Source organism: Chiloscyllium punctatum, chromosome 3 (genome assembly GCF_047496795.1).
Source record: "Chiloscyllium punctatum isolate Juve2018m chromosome 3, sChiPun1.3, whole genome shotgun sequence".
Lineage (NCBI taxonomy): Eukaryota > Metazoa > Chordata > Chondrichthyes > Orectolobiformes > Hemiscylliidae > Chiloscyllium > Chiloscyllium punctatum.
The window spans coordinates 36492901-36513299 of NC_092741.1; the positions used below are offsets into that span (position 1 = coordinate 36492901).

At 40.2% G+C, this 20399-nt stretch overlaps 1 protein-coding gene across 1 annotated transcript in view; it reads right to left on the reverse strand.

Annotated features, from left to right (window-relative positions):
• acoxl (acyl-CoA oxidase-like) overlaps positions 1 to 20399 on the reverse strand; it is a 392592-nt gene that overhangs the window by 179260 nt on the left and 192933 nt on the right. Inside the window, exon 12 of the mRNA XM_072551478.1 lies at positions 19955 to 20108. Within this exon, the coding sequence (XP_072407579.1) occupies positions 19955 to 20108 (154 nt within the window). The remainder of the gene's footprint in view (positions 1 to 19954; positions 20109 to 20399) is intronic.

The following is a 20399-nucleotide window of genomic DNA, read 5'->3' on the forward strand; positions in this document are numbered from 1 at the left end:
CAGTTGATTCATTAATGTAGTTTAATGGTCTATTTTTGTAATCTTTGCAGTTGAATTGAAAATGTTTACTGAAGAATAAAAACTAAAATGGTAAAAATCATCCAATAAACCGTGGAAATACGTGAAAGTTTGAATGTGTTTGACTGACTTAGTTGCATTTTAAAAATTTGATAATGTGAAGAGGAAAGGCACCTAACTGAATACTAGTAACTCGAAACAAATGGACATATGATCAAAATTTAGTTTAAAGAATATGATTTACAGAAATGTTATCATTTTAGCTGATCCACTTACTGCAAACTTAATAAAACAGATGGCAGTTAGTTGAAAGATGCCAAAGCAACCAAGTACTAAAACATAAAAGACTCTTTGGGGATTTGACAGAGTAGATGTGGAAAGGATGCTTACCTTGCGGGGGAGTTTCGGACCAGAATAATCTCAGAATAACAGGCTGCCCATTTAACACAGAGATAAGGAAGAATCTCTTCTCTTAGAGGACAGGCAATCTGTGGAATTCTTTACTAGAAAGGGCTGTTGAGGCTAGGTTATTCAGTGTACTCAAGATGAGACAGATTATTAATCATTAAAGAAATCAATGGTTATGGGAGATAGGCAAGAAAATGAAGGTGGTGGTTTATCAGTTCAGCTACAATCTCATTGATTGTAGGCTCGATGGGCTGAATGGTCTACTTCTGCTTCTACATCTATAGTCTAAGAGGAAACATTGGTGGCAAAAGAAATCCACCTACTTGGTTGAAAATCTATTCTGTACAACTTGAAAGGCTTTCCCTAGCCAGCATTCAGTTAAATAATTGTTTCTAAATGAGACAGTCAGCTATTGTGCTGTAAATTCTACATTCAAGTTAGTACACTTAAAAAAAATCGATTCACTTATGTGAACTAACAAAATGAAAGATATTGTTGAAAGTAGGTTAGAGTCATAGAGATGTACAGCACAAAAACAGATCCTTTGGTCCAACTCATCCATGCCAACCAGATACCCCATATTAATCTAATCCCATTTTCCAGCACTTGGCCCATATCTCTCCAAACCTTTCCTATTCATATACACATCCAGATGCCTTTTAAATGTTGTAAGTGTACCAGCATCCACCATTTCCTCTGGCAGCTCACTCCTCTATGTGAATACACGCACCACCCTCTCTGTGAAAAAGTTGCCTCTCAGCTCCCTTTTAAATCTTTCCCCTCTTACCTTTAACCTATGTCCTCTAATTTTGGATCCCCACCCTGGGGAACAGACCTTGTCTATTTACCCCATCCATGCCCCTCATTATATACACCTCCATAAGCGCCAGGGAAAGTAGTCCCAGCCTGTTCAGCCTCTCCCTATAGCTCAAACCTTCCAACTCAGGCAACATCCTTGTAAATCCTTTCTGAACGTCTTGAGGTTTCACAACATCCTTCCTATAGCGGGGAGCCCAGTGTTGCATGCAGTATTCCAAAAGTGGCCTCACCAATATCCTGTTCAGCCACAACATGACCTCCCAACTCCCATACTTAGTGCACTGACTAATAAAAGAAAGCATAGCGAACACCTTCTTCACTATCCTATCTACCTTTCTCTCCACATTCAAGGAACAATAAACCTGCACAGCAACGTCTCTTTGTTCAGCAACATTCCTCAGGACCTTACCATAAGTGTATAAGTCCTATCCTGAGTTCTTGATTTCTTGCATTAAAATACAAGGCCCTATGCTGGTTTACTGGGACTGCTGGTTTGAGGGCGGCACGGTGGCACAGTGGTTAGCACTGCTGCCTCACAGTGCCAGAGACCTGAGTTCAATTCCTGCCTCAGGCGACTGACTGTGTGGAGTTTGCACATTCTCCCCGTGTCTGCGTGGGTTTCCTCCGGGTGCTCCGGTTTCCTCCCACAGTCCAAAGATGTGCAGGTCAGGTGAATTGGCCATGCTAAATTGCCCATAGTGTTAGGTAAGGGGTAGATTGTAGGGGTATGGGTGGGTTGCGCTTCGGCGGGGCGGTGTGGACTTGTTGAGCCGAAGGGCCTGTTTCCACACTGTAAGTAATCTAATCTTAAAAAAAAACAATTGGGTTTATCTCTCCTAAAGTAGAGTGCGAGCAAGTGCAAAATCATCCAGTGTTCCTGCCCCTCAGCACTCTTCCCCACAATTGAACATACTTTGGGTGAGGGTAAGGGCAAACTTAAATAATTGGTGGTCACTCAACATTAAAGCTCACATAAGAATAACTACTACCTAGGAGTGAGGTATTGGGGAAAGTCTGAATCAAACATAGAGAATGATGGAGAAACTCAGTAGGTGTCAGCATCTGTGGAGAGGGAAACAGAGTATCGAGTCTGGTATGGCCTTTCTTTAGCCTTTTTGGGGGATGCCTGTTGTTTGTGAAACTGTACCAGCCTAGAAGGGGGTTAATACCTTCAAAGGGTGGGGAGTGGGGAGAACAGAATGCTGCTGAGAATAAATATCTGTAGGGAGATCCCAACTATCATTTCTCATGAAATCCCTCCCTCTGCTACTTTATCAAATAGAACAGAGGAGGCTGCAGAATGTGATTGTGATCAAGTTTCCATCCATTTCTATAAATTGCTCTACACCCACATTCTGAATGCATTTAGCATCTAAGTCACCAGCCGGATAGAATTAATAATCAAAACGTCAACCAACTGTCGCATCAAAGAACAAAACCTCACAAGGGAAACCTAGCTATTACACCTTTCTTTCTAACTGTTGTTAAGACGTTTCTACCTAAGTTCTGCTTCATTAACGTTATCAATCTTTCAACACATTCTCTGGTATTTTGCACATTACCACAGGAGAGGGGGTGGGGGAAGGTGTTTTTGGATGGATCTGCATATGTCCGTGTACAGGCTATCTTTTGGTAAAATGCTTTGTTCATTAAGAAGCAATGTTTTAAATAGGCAGCAGTTGAAATAACTGCTACTCACACATGTCACCCTGAGTAACTCCAGAAGTGCACAGAGTGTGAAAGGCAATATGAGCAGTGTAGGGATTATGTCAAATGTCCTGACAGATGTAGTGCAGCAGTCTGTTGCAGTACAGAATTGATTCACATTACAAGAAAGCTACATGAGGTCACATTACACTTTTGTCTTTAAATTCTGCTTTTACATTTCAGCCTTTCACAATGGTTATGAAGTTAGCACATTGTTGTGCAGTGTCATTTGGTCATTGCTATCAATGGTGATTTTTTTAAAAACAAATTCACACATTTTACTTATGCCAATAAGGGTCGGGAAGATTATTAAATGACCTTTACCTGTGAAACCCGCATCCTTAGAACAAGGAATTAAAGCAATACAATTAATACCATCATTCGATAATCAGTTTACCATCTGCAATTAAGTGGTTGGAAAAATTAGAATTTCAATGTTTGCAGTATATATGTCTGACATCTGACTAATGTGTTGAAATACGGCAATACACTTCAAAATGAGACATAGCTTCATTGAATAAATAACTTAATGATTCATTTAATGGTCTGATTAATGAGTTAACTTAATTGAGAGGTAAAAGGTCAATTGAATGGGTAAGTTAAAGGTCATTTACTAATCAGGTTAATTGGCCATTTGAGAAGGAGATTAATTAAATTTACAAGTAATAAATCTTTCATTTAATTAAAACATTAATTTAATGAGGTAATTTAATGGATAGGTTAATACGTTATTTTATAAGCAAGTTACATGTAATGATAGAACAGGTTATAATCTTGTTAGTGAAACAGATGCACAAATTGACAAGTTAAACTGTTAAGTGTCTTCATTTTTTTGACTGCGAGTGTCTTCATATTTCCAGACTGAGAATTGAACACAGACGACAGTGGTGAAAGCACTGAACAATAACCATGAGACCAGCAGGGACTGTGAGTGTCTTCATTAAATTAACAGGTTAACACAGCATTAAAGCAATATAATTAGTACCAAAATTAGATACAGAGGAACCTCGACTATGTGGCATTCGATTATCCGAATATTAGATTATGGAAAATAGCAAGGTCCCGGTGCTCAGCTAAACTATCTTATCCTGCATTCGATTATCCAGAATTCAATTAACCGAATGCCCGCCCATGTCCTTCGGATAATTGAAGTTCCTCTGTAGTCAGTTTAACAGATCCATTAAGTGGTTGGAAAGATGGACAAACAGCTTTATTAAATGAATATTTGTATTAAATAAAAGGATACATGGTTGCATTAAGCTCATGTGGCGCAATGCTAGTGTCCCTGCTGCTCAGCCAAAAGGTCTTGGTCCAAGTCCCACCTGCTCCAAAGGTGTGTAATAGCATCTCTGAACATCTCTTTCAATTTGAAAGTGTCTAAATATTTTCATTAGATAGACAGCAGGAAATCAAATTTAAATCAAACTGGCAACAAAGCAACATAAATATGATCTTCACCCACAAACATCTCCGATAGTTCTATAGCAACGTATTTGGAATGCTAACGTTCAACTGACTTTGCATCAGATAATAAACAGATCAGATCAACATCCTTCCATTAAAGGAAGTTTTTCATCTGGTTCTCTGCATCATAGAAGTAATTTCTTGTTTTTTTTTCCTTCTTTTCTCTCTAATTTTTAATCTTAGCTCAATCGGAGACGCTGAAGATAAGAGAGTGGGTACAGGTTATCCTATCAATCCATGCTGATTGAGTACTGAACTAACAGGACTGCAGATGCTGAAGAAGGGCTCATGCCCGGAACGTCGATTCTCCTGCTCTTTGGATGCTGCCTGACCTGCTGCACGTTTCCAGCAACACATTTTCAGCTACTGAACTGACAGTCAACACTCAAATGCAGGTCAACTTTTGGCGAAGGTGATGATAACATTGGGTATTGTGATCTATACCAGATCCCTCCCAATCATGGTGAGGAAGTCTGGCACTACCAATGGAGGATTTTGGAGAAGGGTATCATCTGAGAATGAGCTGAAAATGTGTTGCTGGAAAAGCGCAGCAGGTCAGGCAGAATCCAAGGAACAGGAGAATCGACGTTTCGGGCATCAGCCCTTCTTCAGCCCTTTTCCAGCAACACATTTTCAGCTCTGATCTCCAGCATCTGCAGTCCTCACTTTCTCCTCCATCATCTGAGAATGATCAAGTCTGTATATCTCCACCAATAGTCTTTGTGAGGAAGACAGAAAACTGAGGATCTGTGTCCATTACCAGGCACTGAATGCAAAGAGTAATAAGGATGCTCACCCTCCACCAAGGATTGAGGTTTATTGTGAGGGGAATTAGATTGATAGAGTCCTACAGCACACAGACACAGGCCCTTTGGCCCAAACTGGTCCATGCCGACCAAAATGGCCACCTACGCCAACCCCATTTCACTGCAATTGGTCCATAACCTTTTTCTTTCCATGTATATGTCCAAATGCCTTTTAAGTGTTGTTAATATACCCGTCTCAACCACTTCCGCCGGCAGCTCATTCCATATCTGTACCACCCTCTGTGAAAAAAGGTTGTCCCACAGGTTTGCTGTTTTAAACTAAGGCAAGGCGAATTTTAATGGAATTAGGCAGGAGTTTGCAGGGGTTGATTAGAGTAGCCTGCAAACAAACTACTCCAATTAACCTTGCAAGCCCCTGTCTAATTCCATCAAAATCCACCTTGTCCCTATTTAAAACTTGAACCTGTGGACCAGTTTTGTCCCTCTGCATAACTAACTTAAATTAACACAGCTTTGTTCACTGGTCCTAAAGTGCTCCCTACTATCACCTCAGTCACCTGTCCTACCCGACTGAATATAAACCTAAGCAGGTTATGTTTCAGTTAGACAAGCCATTGGTGAGACTGCATCTGAAGTCCTGTGTACAATACAGGTCACCACATTGATAGGCAGGAAACATCAAATGGTGAGATAGGTTCATTTTTAGGTTGGTGATCTGAAACCAGTGGGATTCCACAGGGATCAGTGCTGGGGCCGCAATTGTTTGCAAATATATATTAATGACTTGGAGGAAGGAAGTGAATGCACAGTAGCCAAATTTGCAGATGGCACAAAAATATGTAGAAAGGCAGGTTGGGAGCAGGACACAAACAGTTTATAGAGAAATATTGGTGGATTAAGTAAGTGGGCAAAAAGTTGGCAAATGGAGTATAATGTGGGAAAACGCAAATTTGTTCATTTTGGAAGGGAGAACAAAAGACCAATATATTATTTAAATGGAGAGAAACTGTAGAAAGCAGTTATACATGAAACACAGAAAGCTTGTATACATGTGCAGCAGGTAATCAGAAGGGTTATTGGAATGGTGGTCCTTGTTTCAAAGGGGATTGGAGTATAATAGTAGGGAAATCTTACTGCGACTGTATAAGGTGCTGGTGAGACCACATCTGGTGTACTGTGAGCAGTGTGGTCCCCTTATTTAAGGAAAGATATCACTTAATTGCAGGCAGATCAAAGAAGGTTCACTAGGGATGATCCTTGGTATGAAGGGATCGTCTTATGAGTGAAGGTTAAACAGGTGGGGGTATCTTTTCATTGGAGTTTAATAGAATGAGAGATGATTTCATTAAAACATATAAGATACTTAAGGGGCTTGACAGGATAAATACTGAGAGAATGTTATTCCTCATGGGAGAATCTCAGTCCAGACAGCATAGTCTCAGAATAAAGCGGCACCGAATTAAGGCTGAGATGAGAGTTGAGAGACTTTGTAACATCTTGCCATAGAGAGCTGTGGGGCAGAGTCCTTGTGTATATTTAAAGCTGGGATAGATAGATTCTTGACTTGTAGAGCAATCAAGGATTAAGGGGAAAGGGTGGGAAAGCAAATGTGAGGAGTGTCAAATCAGCCATTAAATAGTGCCGCAGACTCAAGAGGCAGAGAAGCCCACTCTTATTCATGCCTCCTTTGGTCTTACTTTTTACAAGGCTATTGTAGGCGCATTGCAATCTGTATTGGGACCACTGATAGTAACTTGTTAAAACTAACTTTGCCATCAAACTTCAGGAGCCTAGACCATCACCTTGAAAATGTGAGGCAAGAAAATGAAAATTCTCAGCAAGAGATGCCTCTGCATCAATGGCCCTGTTAATGATAGTGAGGTTCCGCTAGCCTGCACTCTACACCATCACCAACGTCCCCCAAGCACAAGCCAAAGGCTGAGAGTACATGGGTTCCTGTTCATTTCCGAGCCCATCTGTTGTGGTTAGATCAAGGGCGTACCTACTGGAAGGTCCACTATAATGCGGTCCGAAACCTGTTGATCTTCCAGCTGAAGGAGTTGACCCCGACCGAGTGTTGCAGACTGGCACATTCCAAGGTCCAAGACTACGTGCTGAGGAACGCGCTGAAGCTTGGGGCAGCTGCCGCCAAGGCGCGGTGGGGAAAGACCACCGTGTAAGATCGGCCTGCCTAAAGAAGAACAGGGGGCCCATGCGGACGTTTTTTTGGGCTCTGCTGATGCCTCAGCCAAATAGATGTATATGTACAAGATTGAAAAATGCACAGGATTGTAAAGGACAAGGATAAATTCGAATCTGTGTTTGTAAATATGGACATATGTATGGCATGATCAAATGTACAGACCATCAAATCATTTTATGAATAAAGTATATTTTTGAAATAAAAAAAAACAATTCCCCCTCCTTCCTTCTAATTGTCCAAATCCAAAATGCATATCTAAAGTACTAGCAAGCAGTGCACACTCAAGTTCAAACATGGTAAGGACCAAAAGTTGAGCCCTTGGCAGAGAATATAAAATAAAGTTCACCTGTTCAAAGAGTCATAATACTCAGGTCACTAAGTTACTAGTAAATACCCCAGAGCACCTTGTCACATAAACTGAATGGAACTTTGTTATTCATTTGAAATGAAAGGCTTTGACATTATCCCTTTCTTGGCAGAAACACCTTTATTGTTATAAATCACTGAAGGTTACATTGCAGCACATTGCAACAGATTGATCATTATTTAGAGAGACCTTACTTGAAATGAATACCCTCTTGAAACAAAATTATTACCGTTAGAAAGCACGAAGACTGTTCAGATAAGTGGCAATAACAACAGCACACATGATTACAGATTGCAAAACAGCTTTTTGTTACATTGTTTCAAGAGAGGCATCGAAGTAATATCAGAGAAAGACATTGCAACATGGCAATCACTGATAACTCAGACAGCCACTGTGTATCTCTTTTACTGTATATGCAATGCCTTCTGGCTAAAAAGGAAAACTGGCACAAGAGTAATGCTGTATGACTGTGGGCTAGCAGTGACTTATGAAAACCTTGCTAGATAATTTTGTGTAAAAAAAAGCTGTTGCTATGGGCTACATGCCAAGAAAACAAGAAAGCTATTTTGGGGGAAGGCAACAGGCCAGAGAGAGAGAGAAGGGGAGAGAGAGAGAGAGAGAGAGAGGGACAAAGAGAGAGAGAGTCAGAGACAAAGCAAGAGAGAAAGAATGTTAGCATTGAGCTGATGCTAACTTCAATTCATCTGTTTAATCCAGAATCTGGTTTTGAAACTTAGATCTTTACGAGAGTACAACATTTGCAATCCCTTACTTGTAAGTGTCATGATGTTCAGACACCTACCAGCTAAATAAATTAATTAGAGTTTAAATCTCTGTGCTTGGGCAATCACAATATCTGCTGCACCTGGCCTCAATACATATAAGAGTGCAACAGAGAAAAAAGCAACATCACACAGAAATTGACAACACAGGAGGAGTACCAGAAAGATATGGAAAAGTTAGCCAGAAATATTAAGAACAAAAAGCAACAGAGTGTGTAAATCCAGCGAGGAAAGGTTTGAGGATAACAGAAAGTTGAAGAGAGGAAAAGGAGTAATAGAAGTACAACAGATCAGAAAGAGGCGAAAAGTGTGGCACTGGAAAAGCACAGCAGGTCAGGCAGCACCCGAGGTGCAGGAGAATTGATGTTTCGGGCATTAGCCCTCCAACTGATTATAAAGAACTAACATGGTTTTCTAAAGCTAGGTTACATCTGACAAAACAGATTTAATTTTTTTGATCACAACAATAGCAGACAGGGGATTTGATACACAGTAGAATACACGGGTATTCTGATTGGCAGGATATAATAGTGGTGTCCACAAGGATCTAGATTGGATGCTGAACAGCATATTTATTAACAACTTAGATGAGTGTGTTAAAAACCACATATTCAAATTTTCCAATGACAGGTGGAACTACAAACTGCATATACTGAAGCATAAAATAAAAAAAGAATATTAATAGTCTGCATAAAAGGCAAAACTGAGATAAGTGGATTTCAATGCAGGCAAATGTGTGGTCATCCACCTTGGCCTAAATAAAGTACTTTCTCGAAACAATGGAGGTCCCCAGATACATTAACCATTAAAATTAGAAAGGTCCAGAAAACGACCAAAAAGACTAACAAAATATACTGGCCTTTAAATATGGAAGACTAGAAAACAAAAGGAAGGAAAAAAAAGGAAAAATAATAGAAGTTATCTTTCAGATGTACAAAATGGTGTTTAGACTACATCCTGAAGTCCTGTCAGCAGTTGTGGGAGCCACATCTTCAAAAACAGATATTGACCCTGAAGGGATTATTGCAAAGATCTACAAATGAATATGCAAACTAGGAACAGAAATAGGCCAATAGGCGCCCTCATCCTGCTCCACCATTCAATAAAATCAAGACCGATTACTCCACATTCTCACCTACCCCCTGCAATCTTTTACCTCACCTTGTTTATCAAGAATCTATCTACTTCTGCTTTAAGAATATTCAAAAACTCCATTTATAATGCCTTTTCAGGAAAACAGCTCCAAAGACTCACAAAATTCTGTGAAAAAACAAATTATTTCTCATTTTTGTCTTAAGTGGATGTAACAACCTCATTTTTGAACAGTGACTGTAGATCTAGATTCTCCCACATGAAGAAACATCCTTTTCTCATTCACCCTGTCAAGAACACTTGCATGTTTCAATTAAGTCACCTTGTACTCTTCTAAAATCCAATGCATACGAACCTAGGTTCTCTCTCCTTTCCTCATAACACAACCTGCCCATTCCAATTATTAGTCCAATAAACTTTCCCTGGACTGTTTCCAATGCATTAAGGAACAATAAGAAGACCAATACTGTACACAGTACTCCAGATATGGTCTCACCAATGTATAACTGAAGCATAACTTTGTACTTTGTATTCAGTTCCCCTCACAATAAATAACCTTCTATTAGCTTTACAAATCAAGCATGGAAGGTTGGAATGCTATTTCATAAACAGAAATTGATGTTGGATCAATTATTAGTTTTAAACTGAAGTTACCTAGTACATGTCTAAGTGATGTGGGGAAAGAACATGAATGTGGACATAGGGTCAGGTACTAGCTGTAATTTAATTGTTTAATGAAACAGGTTTAAGGGGGTAAGTGGCCTACCCCTTTTACAATTCAACAAACAAAACATTGAAAGAATTAGAATCAGCAGATTGCAGGGAATGGGGCATAGGTGAAGAGAGCGAGAGAGAGGTGAGACAGGCGTTTTGTTGAGACTGACTAAAAAAATGGCAAAAGTGAGGACTGCAGATGCTGGAAATCAGACTCTAGATTAGAGTGATGCTGGTAAAGCACAGCAGGTCAGGCAGCATCCGAGGAGCAGGAAAATTGACGTTTTGGGCAAAAGAAGGGCCCCTCGGATGCTGTCTGACCTGCTGTGCTTTTCCAGCACCACTCTAATCTTACTAGAAAACAACCTACAAACAAGTGTTGATTGGGTGAACATAGTGAGCAAATATATTGTTGCCTAAATATGCTTTGAAGCCCTTGCTCAACTCTATAAATAGTGTCAATAGTATCAGCAAAATATAAAGGATTTTAATGAAAACTACTTGATTGTATTTTTTTAATAGATATCATGAAATTCCTGAAATTGTGGCAAACCCTCACATGATCTTATAATGTATTTATTGTTGACTATCACAATTTATAGAACCCATTTATATTTTCCATTTGATTTGTAAAAGCTATTTTTAATTCTTCAATTTTTTGCAAACATTCAATGGTTTACATACAATATTGCAAAAATGCAAAAACATGTGGCTCAGTTAATTTTCTTAGTCTGAAGGTAATACTCAGTTACATGGTTTTCTTAATTAAAAATCATACAACACCAGGTTAGAATCCAACTGATTTATTTGGAAGCACTAGCTTCGAATTTTTTGGCACTCCTTTAATACAAGTGTGTGCATGAAGCAGGCCCTACACAGAAAGCTCGTTAAAGCTCCTGACTGAATTAATTACCACTGGGACTTACCGCCAATTGTATTTATGGGTGGCTTTCAAAAAAGCTCTAAAAATTTTATTTAGTTCTTTTGGTCCAAAGGGCTAATCGGAATTGTTTAAAAGCTGTTGAATGAAACGGTTCTGTAAAGTTTTGAACCATCATGTTCAGAAATTTAAACCTGGATTCCTCACAGTTTTACAATTTCACAGTTTTCACGCAATTTAAATTGCTCACCTTTTGTGATAAATCTTCCTTCAGCTATATTAATTAAACTCCATTAAGTTACTGCTATCCTATATGTACATTGTCATGGTAATGTCACTTGACTTGTAAACCCAGTGGACCACGCTGATGCTCAAATCAGATTCAAATCCCAACTAACTTTCAGCTGTTTGAATTAAAATTCAGTACTAAATCTGGTGCCAGCAATGGTAAACATCAAGACATCATTGACTGCTCTAAAGATCTGTTCAGTTTAAGGAAGTGAAATCTGCTCTCCTTGCCTGGTCTGGCCTACAAGTGGGTGTGGCAGCTCTAAACTGCTCTCTGAAATAGCCTGGCAGTCCATTCAGGTTTAAGGCAAACAGATGGATTTGAAAACAAGGATGAGAGTTTAGCATAAGGTTTTCCTTGACTGGAACCAATGTAGATGAATGAGTATATGAATGATCAATGAACGTGATCATCATGAATTCTGCTGGCCATTTCTTAACTCTGAGCAAAGTTAAGCTCACCTATCACTCCATGCTCACAGCGTACACTGGCTTTGTTCAAGATTGGACAGGTTAGACATACTGGACTTGTTTTCATTGGAGTTTACAAGAATGAGGGGTGAGTTGATTGAAGCATATTAGATTCTGAACGGTCTTGACTGGGTGGACGTGGAAAGGATGTTTCCTCTTGTGCTGAGTCCAGAATTACAAGGCATAGTTTGAAAAATGAGGGGTTGCTTTTGGATATAGGTTTGCTTACTGAGTTTGAAGGTTCATTTCCAGACGTTTCATCACCCTACTAGGTAACATCTTCAGTGGGCCTCAGGCGAAGCACTGCTGAAAATTCCTGTTTTCTATTTATATGTTTGGGTTTCTTTGGATTGGTGATGTCATTTCCTATGGTGATGTTATTTCCTGTGGTGAAGTCACTTGCTCTTCCTTTTCTCAGGGCGTAGTCGATGGAGTCTAACTCGATGTGTTTGTTGATAGAGTTCTGATTGGAATGCCATGCTTCTAGGAATTCTTGTGTGTGTCATTGTTTGGCTTGTCCTAGGATGGATATGTTGTCCCAATCAAAATGGCGTCCTTCCTCATCCGTATGTAAGGATACTAGTGAGAGAGGGTCATGTCTTTATTTGGGTAGTTGGTGTTCGTGTATCCTGGTGGCTAGTTTTCTGCCTGTTTGTCCAATGTAGTGTTTGTTACAGTTCTTGCACCGTATTTTGTAAATTACATTAGTTTTGCTTGTTGTCTGTGTAGGGTCTTTCAAGTTCATTAGCTGCTGTTTTAGTGTGTTGGTGGGTGTGTGGGCTACCATGACGCCAAGGGATCTGAGTAGTCTGACAGTCATTTCAGAGATGTCTTTGATGTTGGGGAGAGTGGCTCGGGTTTCTGGACGTGTTTTGTCTGCTTGTTTGAGTTTATTACTGAGAAATTGATGGACTGTGTTCATTGGGTGCCCATTCTTTTTGAATACATGGTATAGCTGATTTTCCTCTGCTCTGTGTAGTTCCTCTGTGCTGCAATGTGTGTTGGCACATTGAAATAATGTTCTGATGCAGCTTCATTTGTGGATGTTGGGATGATTGCTTCTGTAGTTCAGTATTTGGTCTGTATGTGTTGTTTTCCTGTAGATGCTGGTTTGAAGTTCCCCATCTGTGACATGTGACATCTAGGAATTGCAATTTGTTGTTGTTTTCCTCCTCTTTAGTGAATTTTATGCCAGTAAGGGTATTATTGATGGTCTTGAAGTTTTCATCTAATTTGTTTCACTTAGTAATGACAAAGGTGTCATCCACGTAGCAGACCCAAAGTTTGGGTTGGATGGTTGGCAGAGTTGTGTGTTCAAGTCTCTGCATTACTGCCTCTGCTAAGAATCCTGATATCGGAGATCCCATGGTGTTCCGTTGGTTTGTCTGTAGATTTTGTTGTTGAAGGTGAAGTGTGTGCTAAGGCATAGCTCCACTAGTTTGATGATACTGTCCTTGTTGATGAAGTTAGTGGTGCTTGGTGTATGTGTCTTTGAGTCTTCTAATAGTGTAGTCAGTGTTTCCTTGGCCAGGTTAATGTTGATTGATATAAACAGGGCTGTTACATCAAAGGAGATCACTATTTCATCCTCTTCTATCTTAGTGTCCTTGATGGTCTTCAGGAATTCTTGGGTGGAGTGGATGGAGTCGTGTAAGTCTTCTACTAAGTGTTAGTCTTTGGTTTAGCTCCTTGGCCAATCTGTAAGTTGGTGTTCCAGGTAGTGAGACTATGGGTCTGAGGGGGGTTCCTGGTTTGTGAATTTTGGGTAATCCGTAGAAGCGTGGTGCATTGGATCCATGTGGTTTCATTACTTGGAAGTCGGTCTTATTTATTTCTCCAGATTTCTTAAGTGTATTCAAAAAGAATGGGTACCCAATGAACACAGTCTGCCGATCTCTCAGCAACAAACCTAACAAGCAGACAAAACACATCCAGAAACCCTAGCGACTCTCCACTACATCAAATGACTGTCAGACTACTCAGACCCCTTGGCATCATGGTAGCCCACAAACCCACCAACACACTAAAACAGCAGCTAATGAACTTGAAAGACCCTACACAGACAACAAGCAAAACTAATGTAATTTACAAAATACTATGAAAGGACTGTAACAAACACTACATTGGACCAACAGGCAGAAAACTAGTCACCAAGATACATGAACATCAACTAGCCACATGACCCTCTCTCACTAGTAGCTTTACATATGGATGAGGAAGGACACCACTTCAACGGGTACAACACATCCACCATCCGAGGACAAGCCAAACAAAGACACGCATGAGAATTCCTAGAAGCATGGCATTCCAATCAGAACTCTATCAACAAACACATTGAGTTAGACTCCATCGACCACGCCCTGAGAAAAGGAAGAGCAAGTGACTTCACCACAGGAAATAACATTACCATAGGAAATGACATCACCAATCCAAAGAAACCCAAACATATAAATAGAAAACAGGAATTTTCAGCAGTGCTTCGCCTGAGGCCCACTGAAGATGTTACCTAGTAGGGTGATGAAACGTCTGGAAACGAACCTTCAAGCTCAGAGAACAAACCTACATCCAAAGCCTCAACCTGAGCTATAATCTTCTCAAAACTCGCTATGAGGGGTTGCTGTTTTAGGATAGAGAGGAGGAGAGTTTTTTTTCTGCGAGGTTGTATACTTTGGAACTGTCTGACTTAGACAGTGGGGGATGCAGGGTCATTGATTATTTTTAAGTTGGAGGTAGACAGTTGTTTGTTATACAATGTAATCAAAGAGTAAGTGTGAATATGGAATTTGAAAGGCAAACTGATTAACTGAATGGTGGAACAACCAGGGGCCAAATGGTTTGTTGTAGTAATGAATCTATAAGTTCATTTGTACCTTGAAGTTTGAGTTGCTTGACACAGTTTGACAGAATCTAGGGGAAAGTAGCCCACTCAATTGGCATCTCATCCACTCAATTCACCACCGATATAGTGTCAACAGTATGTTACACCAGAAGGACGTACTGCAGAAACTTTCCCAGCACCCTCCAAACCCACAAACTACCACCTGGAAAGACAAGCATTCCTGGCAAACACTGGGAGGGGTCATCAAGAAATTGTAGATCCTCTCCATGACTTCCTTTCCTTTCATTGTACGAAGTAGAATATTTACAGGTAGGAAAGTAAACAATATAATTGATTAATAATGAACAAAGTAAGTAGCTAGTGTGCTTCCAATTAAACCTGTTGGACTATAACCTGGTGTTGTGTGATTTTTAACTTTGTACACTCCAGTCCAATACCGGCATCTCTAAATCATATACAAATCAAGAGCAGGAGTAAGCCATTCAGGCCCTTCGATTCCAAAAGTCAGCGTCACGCACCAGATTCGGAACCCCATGCTACCAATAGGAAAATTAGAGGGAACACTGACTACCGTTCAGTCTTTCTGAAGAAGCCAGGTTTGGATGACTTGGAAAGAAACATGGACCTTCTACTAGACACAGAAAAGTAGGAGCAGAGCAGTAATCTGATAGTTATTACTGCTTCATGCAAGGTTGGCATCTCTCTCTGATTAGAGCGGTGAAAAGCAGATCTTTGCCAACACAGATTCATAGAACATTAAAGGCTCTACCTCAGGTGAATGTGAAACATATCACATAAAAGCCAAGTAGTAATGTGGAGCTAATATAAAACTGCAGTGTGCTGGATTTTGCACATGATGATGGTGAAACTGTCAGTGTATAATGTGTTATGAAGTTGAAGGCGTGTACTGTATCTTGAAGAGAGAGTGAATGCTGTTTTGCACTGAGAGCTTTTAAGCACCTGTCATATGGCTGACTAGCAGTCCCAGATTGTACTGGAAAATTGAAAAATGTAACATTTAGCTGTGAAATAGATACCCGAGTTGGTTGCTGTTTTGACAACAATTCAAATTTAATCAATCAGCTTAAACTATGCCTCAGCATACTAAAACCCAATCGAGTTTGAATTTATTGTTTTACCAACCTCAAATGAATGAGATGATCTAATGGGGGGGTATAAAAAAAGGCAGGCATTTGAAAGTCATACAGAGCAACTGCCACTTAAAACACTCTCTACGAAAGGTACCTTTTCATATTAAACATCTTTGCAATAAAAGAAAGAAGATGACCCAGGGTGATCTTCAACTGAAAGAGGAAAGGCACTGGAAACAACGGCCGCTATATGAGTTTGAAATTAAGTTGATGTAATTTGAAAAAGTATTTTACTGGAACAGCATATTGTTATGGAATTGGATGCAGGTAATAAGCAATTAAGAGAAAGTGGGGCTTAGAGTTGTGAATAGGTGTTGTTTAATGTTCACTTTTAGAGTTAAAGAATAAATTGATATTATTTTCTTTAAATAGTGGAATTTTGGAATTTTCTGTCATTCATACTTTAACAGACTACAAGTGAGGTGTGTTTTTCTGGGTGTTTGGTTTAATTAACAGAGGGGTTCAATGCCTTGTTGTAACAAATGTAACTATTCAGCAAAACTGACAGCAAGTAGGAAAGCTAATAGTGTGGTGTAATTTATTGTACGCTCCAAAGTAGGGAGGTCATGCTTCATTCATGCGGGGCACTGGTGACACCAGGTGTACACATATGCACAGAAAAACATGGAAATCCAGGAGTTGTTGTCAGTGATATCATGCTCAGCAACAGGCTGTCCACTTCTAGTCTCCTCAAATTAAACTGAATAAGATCATGGCTGATCTGATAGTAACCTCATATCCACATTCCCTCCTATTCCTTATAACCTTACATCCCTTGCTTCACAAGAATTGATTTATCTCTACTTGAAATTTTTCAACTATTCTACTTCCACCTGCTTTTCAGGAAGAGGCTTCCAGAGATTCACAACCTCAGAAAAAATTCATCCAATCTCTGTTTTAAATAGCTGACCCCTGATTTTAGAACGCTGCTTCTAGATTTCGCATTTGAGAAAACATTCTCTTCACACATACCTTGTCAAAAACCTTCAGTGTTTCATGTGTTTCAATCAAGTCACCCCTTACTTATCTAAATTCCATGACGTGGAGGTGCTGGCATTGGACTGGGGTGCACAAAGTCAGAAATCACACAACATCAGTTATAACAGATTTATTTGAAATCACAAGTCCTTCATCTGACAAAGGGGCTATGCTCTGAAAGCTTGTGATTTCAAGTAAACCTATTGGACTATAGCATGGTGTCATGTGATTTCTGACTTTGTCTAAATTCCAGCAGATATAACACTAATCTGGCCAAGCTTTCCTCAGAGGACAATCCACCATTCCAGTTATTAGCCCAGTAAAGGCTGTTCTCGGAGTAGCCTTCAACATATTTAGATTCTTCCTTATAAAAGGTGACCGATATTATGTACAGTACTCCAGACATGGTGTCACCAGTGCCCCGCATGAATGAAGCATGACCTCCCTACTTTGGAGCGTACAATAAATTACACCACACTATTAGCTTTCCTACTTGCTGTCCTTACATGCTAACCTTTTATAGTTCACATATGAGAACATCCAAATTCCTCTGCAACCTCTCATCACTTATATAATCTTCCTTCCTTTATTCTTCCCACCAAAATGGACAATTTCACATTTTTCATATCATACTCACTCTGTCAAATCTTTGCCCATCCACTAAACCTATTTACATCTTTTTGTAACCACCTTGTGTCCTCACAGAATCCCTACATTGTGGGAACAGGCTATTCAGCCCAACAAGTCCACACTAACTCTCCAAAGAGCAAACCACCCAGATCCACCCCCTATCCCAGTATCCCTGCAGTTCCAATGGCTAATCCATCTAACCTACACACCCCTGGACATTACGGGCAATTTTAGCATGGCGAATCCACCTAACCTGCACATCTTTGGACTGTGGGAGGCAAACCTGGAGGAAACCCACGCAGACATGGGGAGGATGTGCAACTCCACATAGATAGCCACCCGAGAGTGGAATGGAACCCGGGTCCCTGGTACTTTGAGGTAGCAATGCTAACCACTGAGCCTACATGCCGCCCCCACTGTCCTCTTCCCAACCTACATTCCTATCAATCCTTCCAACATTGAATAAAGGAGTTAAATCTGCTAGCTTCAAATTGAATAGGGTCTTACCCAAATCAAGGCAGGTTTGAAAAAAGTATAAACAATACATTATCTATCTCACTAGCCACTTATTTCAAAACCCTTGCAGGAGGTCCATCAGGACATAGACACTGTCAGCCTGCAGCTTCAACAATTTCCTCAATACTACTTCTCTGGTGGATGAAATTTTCTTGAGATTTTCCATTTAAAGACTTATTGTTGCTTCTGGATGTTATTCATCCTCTCTATAGTGAAGACAGGTCCAAAGTACTGTTCAATTCATTCTTTCCATTACTAATTCTCCAGTCTGGTTTTCTACAGAACCAATATTCACTTATGATGTGGAGGAACCAGTGTTGGACTGGGGTGGACAAAGTTACAAATCAGACAACACCAAGTTATAGTCCAACAGATTTATTTGGAAGTATTAGCTTTTGGAGCTCATACTGTTTCAAGGATGTATTGTTGAGAGACCTTCTTGGATAGGAATATGTTGATGAAAGGGTTTCTTCCCATAAAGCTACTGGACTCTACTCCTCCAGTACATAGTTTTAAAAGGGAGAAGAACAGACAAAGGAAGCACATGGTGAGGACAGTGCAGGAGTGAGAGAGAACCTGCACAGTTCCTGCCTTTGCTGTTTTCAATTCATGTATTGCTGGACATCGGAGTGTCACACAGAGGTTGGTACAGATATGGAATGAGCTTTCAGAGGATGTGGTGGAGGCTGGTACAAATGCAACATTTAAGAGGCATTTGGATGGGTATATGAATAGGAAAGTTTAGAGGGATATGGGCTGGGTGCTGGCTGGTGGGACTAGATTGGGTTGGGATGTCTGGTCGGCTTGAACCGAAGGATCTGTTTCCATGCTGTACAGCTCTATGACTCTATGACTCTACTATCTAAGGAGAAAGTGAGGACTGCAGATGCTGGAGATCAGAGCTGAAAAATGTGTTGCTGGAAAAACGCAGCAGGTCAGGCAGCATCCAAGGAGCAGGAGAATCGACGTTTCGGGCATAAGCCCTTCTTCAGCCCTTCTACTATCTAATCCCAGCAAACTGCAACATAAACAAACCCCAATGCTTTCAACTGAATTGCAACTCCAACCCTTCCACTGCAATTCCTATATCCTGCCAACATCACTAATAATCCAAAACTTCAGAGTACTATTTCAGTCTTGATTCTAGAATTGCCCAATGTTTCAAGATGTTGAAAATCTCCTTCTTAATGCTGCTGGATCCTGGGAGTTTTCATTCAATATTTTCAGAACCTTAGGACTACTGACCGACCCAACCAGCGTTCCACACTCTTCCAAAACATTTGACTCCAACTTTGTATGAATCTGGTTCCTAGTGATGGTATAATCAGTTCCCTAGCAGTCTCAAGTTGAAGAACATACTTAATGCTGTTTTGATGAAAATTCATGGATCCAAAACATTATTTCTCTCTTTCCACAGATGCTACCATAACCTGATGAGTATTTCTGCATTTTTCTGTTCTTATTCAGATGTCTAGAATCCACTAAATCCTGCTTTCTGAGCAGCATGACAGCAAATTAGTTGGTTGAGAATGAAATATTGTCCAGTTCACTGTGGATAATTCCTCTGGCCTTCTTGGAAGTAATGCCATAGAAACTTTAGCATGATTTTGAGAGGTGAAGTCGAGGCTCAATTCAATGTCTTAGAAATTAAAGACAGCGCCTCATACAATGCAGCGCTCCCTCAGTGCTGCACTGAAATGTCAATGCCTAGATTTAGTCATCAAGTCTCCAGACTACAAATACCATAAATAATAAATGGTGCAGTGTTAAAGTGTACACTCCTCAGTTTAGGCTTCACAGACTTATCCCATGCTCTTTCAGCACATCTAGAAAAGAATAATTTCCACATGATTTACTCACCATACCACCGGTGCACTCTCTACAATCTTGCAAACAGGCTAGATTCTCCCAGGTGCTGTAAGCTTTCAACCCTGCTACTAATGCCTGCAAAGAGCGATTGTTGACCAGATTCCTGCCTTGATACATATCTTCATCCAGTATCTCTCCTGCATACCTGTAAGGAGAACACCGAAAACCAACTTTGAGACATCTGAAAGTTAGAGAAATGACACGAGAATACAAGGTAATATGTGACACCTACACAAATAAAACAAAACAGGATTACAATCAGCTCCACCATCCGCCAAAAAAAAAGAGAAAGCATTATCAGCTGGGTTCACTGCTCCTGCTAACATCCTGTGTTGGAAAATTTGACCTTGAAAGAGTGAATGAGAGCAGAGGAGGATTCAGCATCTCAAAGTGACTGGTGGGACTCCTCTGCAAATCACTGCTGTCAATAAGGACA